At 33.9% G+C, this 5091-nt stretch overlaps 1 protein-coding gene across 4 annotated transcripts in view; it reads left to right on the forward strand.

Moving 5' to 3' along the window:
• Window positions 1–498: 498 nt before the first annotated feature.
• LOC111056268 (pickpocket protein 11-like) overlaps window positions 499–5091 on the forward strand; it is a 23753-nt gene continuing 19160 nt past the window's right edge. For 2 of the 4 annotated variants that reach the window (XM_039430575.1, XM_039430576.1), the window contains exon 1: window positions 499–1394. In XM_039430575.1, coding sequence (XP_039286509.1) covers window positions 1121–1394 — 274 coding nt within the window. In that variant the 5' untranslated portion in view covers window positions 499–1120. Of the gene's footprint in view, window positions 1395–4956; window positions 5051–5091 lie in introns of all 4 variants that reach the window. The other 2 variants (XM_039430577.1, XM_039430574.1) reach the window with 2 other exon arrangements.

A 5091-nucleotide genomic window follows, 5' to 3' on the forward strand; every position in this document is an offset into this window, starting at 1 on the left:
TTGTTCCTAGTGGCTTGCACACTATTTGCTACATCAATTATAGTAAGCGGCTATTTGAACAGTGGGCGAGATAAATATGTGGCAGCTGTAGTTGAATACGCGCCTTTAGAATGGGACGGCTTCGAAAAACCGAAAGATTTGTTTCTCAGGAATGCCAACCATTTTGTAACGATCATCGAAAGAGCTGCCAAAGAGAATGCTGACATAATAGTTTTCCCGGAATGTGGTCTGACAACACTGAACATCCCAGTGAAGAGAGAGAGCATCACTGAATACACCACTTTCATACCGAACCCCGTTGAGAAGTCTCACGCTCTTAAGTTCTTTGAAAAATATTCCAACCTTCACAAAGCAACACGTATATTTGCGTTTGTGTTGCGCTTCATAAAAAATTGTAAGCTGAAGGAAGCACACAGGCGCAATCTTCGCAGCCATAGAGCACAACCGGCGCGCCTCACCTCTCCGCATCTGTCTGTTGCTGAATGTCGTGCAGCACTATTGAGTATTGTCAAACTTACTCAAGGGTTCTATTTCATTGACACCTTCAAGCTTCTCAACAAGGGAGAAAACCCGCCGCGAGAATTACACTCTCTAGCGCCATTCATCGATCCATCCGGTTCTCTCAGGGTGGGCGGACGTCTCAAACGATCCTGTCTTCCGTATGACAGCCGTCATCCACTGCTTCAGGCCGTGGAGCTTCCTCTAAATGACTCCACCTCAAATCGACAACGTTGGACTCACCTGCGTCAATTAGTACAGTCGTTCTGGCGTCGATGGAAATCTGAGTATCTACAAACACTCATTCAACGAAATAAGTGGAAAACTCCAACAGAAAACATCAAAGTTGGACAAATTGTGCTTATAAAACATTTGAACACTGCACCTACATTATGGCCTATTGGTAAAATTGAGAAAGTATTTCCTGGACAAGACAAAATAATAAGAGTAGCGTTAATCCGCACAGCCGGCGGTACGCTCATCCGACCTGTGAACAAACTTATAGTGTTGCCAGTAGTCTAAATCTCGGCAGCCCCTTCTGAACTTTGTGTAAATTTTCTATTATCGTCTACCCCGCTTCGTGTAACAATCATATATGTAACAGTCTCTTTGTGTGCATCGTATGTGTGATATCCGCTTCGTATTTATATGTGCTAAATCTCAAATAAACAATTACATTTCCTCGATAAAACTCCGATGTAGTTTTAGGTGGGCGGTTGGTAAAGACAGTTATCGTGATTTCCTTCCTTACCCCCACCCCTCCCTCTTCATCGTAGAAGGAAGCAGCCAAAGGCAGTTTCCCCCTCCAGCTTCAGTTGGCATGAAGTACTCGAGGCTACAACATCGTTACTACTTTGAAGCCCCGGTTTCAATTGCAGTTTTCTTCAGTTTTTCAAGTAAGTTTTCGTTTGTAATCACACAGCTCTTTTCTTTTGTTCACCCGCGGTCCTCCACTTGTAAAATTTCTGTTTCTAATCTCCAAACTATAGACCAAAATTTTCTACAATCACCCCCAACACTATCCACCTTATCCTTATAATAATGTATTTTAGCATTCTTTATAGCAACATTGAGTGCGTTCCTATAAATCCTGTACTCCTCTTTCAAGTTCTGTTCAATTCTTTCTGTTCCTCCTATTATATCATCAACATATCTATACCAATAAATGATATTTTCTCTCAAAGGATTATTATTATTATTCATAATTTTAGACTTTTCCAAATTGTTCATATATAATGTTAGCAAGGTATCCTGATAATGGTGATCCTATAGCTAAACCTTCCTTTTGCTTATAAATTTTGTCATTGAAAGTGAAATAATTTTGATCTATACAACATGTTTTTGGATGCTATGCTAATGCTATTAAATCACCTATTTCATTACTGTTTACATCATTTTCAATCAAGTTTTGCTTTAAAATGTTGATAGTTTCAGTAGTTGGGATAGAAGTATAAATGTTGACTACATCAAATGATAGAAAAATTGTGTGGCTTGGAATAGTTATTCCCTTGATTTTTTGAACTAGTTGGTAAAAATTTGTTACATTATAATTTTCATTTATTATTATTTTTTGAGGCAGTACTTTATTCAGACATTTACAAGCTTTATAAGTTGGAGCATTTCTATAGTTTACCACAGGTCTTATAGGTATACCTACTTTGTGAATTTTAGGTTGACCTCTAAAAATTGGTGAGGCAGGATTAATAATTTTCATTTTAAATTGATCTATTTTAGAAATAGTTCCACATTTTGATATAATATTATTTATATTTTTGCAGAATTCTTTAGTTGGGTCTTTTCCCATCTTTGAAATTTATTTTCTCTAATAAATTGATCTACTTCATCATTATAATCTATTTCTTTAATGATAACCGTAGTGTTTCCTTTATCTGCTTTTGTTATCATAGCTTTTCCATTAATTAATTTTTTTGAAATTGAATTGATAATTCTCACATCTTCTCTTGATTTTGCCAAAATTTCCTTTTTCTTAAGATTGTTATCTTTTCCGAGTTCCTGCGCAAAATTGTTCCTCAAAGTACCTTGGATCTCTCTCTTCTTGAATCTAATTCAGGTTTCAATATCAAAAAGTTGTTCTTCAATAAATTACATTCGTTTTATTACCCAAATTGATGTTGTATTTTGAAGATTTTGAAAGTAATTCATTCTCTTTCTCATTAAACTCAATATCTGTTAAATTCTTCACTTTTTTCAAATGATTCATACTCATCAATTTTATAATATTGATTTGAGTAGGCTACATATTTTTCTTTTGTTTAAAAGTTAGCATTTCTATTTTTTCAAATGTATGAATTTCTTCTTTTCAATGTATGGAGTAATCCAAGATTTAATTTGTAATTCAAATTCTTCAATCGATTCCTCATGGAATAGTTCATTTATTTTTGTATGTATTATCTTTTCTTCTTCTTTAAGCTTTCTAAGTTTTGAGTATCACAGGGAGACGTGTTTATCATACAGCTGGTAACTTTACATGCTAAATTATAAGTAGCCACTCGGCCGAAAATTTTAAAACAGGTCTGTAAAATGGATTAATAAATAATAATTATTAGACCCCCTATTAAAATTTCTGGTCAGAAACCATCCCCAATATTCACACAACATATTCCCATAGTTCCATGCCATTCTTTCAAGTATTTTTCGAGTCTATAGGGAACAAACAAACATTTATTTTTATATATAGAGTAATGTGTAACAATTCGTTGACTGTCAGTATTCCTCATTAATAGCAACAATGCTCCCCATTTGAACAATTCTGACACATTGATGTGAATCTTACTATAATTTGGTTACTTCAGATCAGATGATGAAGAATGTTGATGATTGCTACTGTTTCAATTTCAATCATGTTTGACATTTTTACTTTTGATGCCAGCTGTTATTATTATGTGAAATAAGCTCTCATTGAATGAAATCATAATCATTGAAGTCAATATACTAAGAAAGCAATTTCTATTCGAATATGTGTGTTTGTGGTTATGCATGTATGTCAGATGGATATCGAAAACAGCTCTAACGATTTTGATTAAATCAAGAATATAGTGGGTTTGCGACAAAAAACATTATTTTGGAACAGGTCCCAACTCTGTGAAAATTTGCTTAAGTTCCTTGAGAAAGGATTATTGGTCCCTCAAGTAGCAGCTGATCAAAAAAAAGTTTGCCATAGTCTGTTGAAAACGTATAAGAGAGTGTGAGCAAATGAAAAAGATTATAATAGCTGTATTTGAGCCAACAAATTTGGCGACCCCAATTTAAAACATTGCAGTATTCATGGAACATCTGGAAGAATAGGTTCAGAAAGTTACCGGATGATATCAAAATAAATTTGAAATCGATCTCTCCAAACATAAATGGTAGTTGAATGTAATGTTCATTGTGAGGTGATAGAAATGCAACTAATTTCTACAGCTTCTGTTGTATTGGTTCCTCTGTTGCTCTATGTTTGTATGCAGCCATGGCCTTGAGAGAGCCAGTTGCACTGTCTGTTAATTCATAAACCTAGAAGCCTTCTATTAGAAAACCCCTGCTCTGATTTATTCTCATGAAATTTAATCCTGATTGAAATTGAACAGGCTTTTGTGCTACTGGGCCTGATATTTTCATGTTTCAAAATCAGCTAAAAACTTGATTGAAAAAAAAACATAATTTTCCATCAGCTGCTCCTGTTTCCTTTTATGATGTCATTGCATGGCACAAGACAAACCTATTGATATTGATAGATCACAAGTAAATACTAAAGTTGTCAATTCAGATGGAAATTAGCATTTATTCATTTATTGTATAAAATACTATAATCATAATACAATTATGACATTTGAGGGAAAACTAGGCTGAGCCTGTACTATTTCTCTCCAAAAATTGAGAAATATTTTGGGAATTGATTTGGTTTTTGATTTTTTATTCAATTTTTTTTAATAAGTGCAATATTTCTAAAGTTTTTAATTTATTGTGATACATTCTGTAATCTATTTAGAGTATAAAATCAACCTTCAAAATTCAAAATTTTAAATCATCATTCTTGGACCGAAAATCAAGTGACGAAGCAGTGTGTGATTACATAACCTTATCTTTTGGACAACATTAACATTTTATCTAAATTTTTGGAGAGAAATAGTACAGGCACAGCCTAGTTTTTCCTCCAATGTCATAATATTGTATTATGATTATAGTATTTTATACAATAAATGAATAAATAAATAAAATAAATAGTAAATTGAGTTACATGTTAGTTTACATCCAAATTTTCATCCCTAAGCTTTTGATTCTAAGCTAAGATCAAAGGAAGAAATCATATAATGGTAGTCAATAATCAATGTGATTGAATACACTCTATTCAGATGTATGCAAATTTACATTGAAATGATCCCACTTCAATATTTATTATAGTAAATTTTAAAACATGAGAAATCAGCTGAAAACTATAGAGCTGTATGTTTGTCCCAGGTGGGTATGAAGCTTTACACAGTCATTCTGGAGAAACGCTTACGCAGGGTGGTGGAACAGGATATGGAAGAGGAACAAGCGGCGTTCAGACCAGGTAGGCAGACCCAGGAGCATATTTCATCTCTCCGAAATATA

Source organism: Nilaparvata lugens, chromosome 6 (genome assembly GCF_014356525.2).
Source record: "Nilaparvata lugens isolate BPH chromosome 6, ASM1435652v1, whole genome shotgun sequence".
NCBI classification, from domain to species: Eukaryota; Metazoa; Arthropoda; class Insecta; order Hemiptera; family Delphacidae; genus Nilaparvata; species Nilaparvata lugens.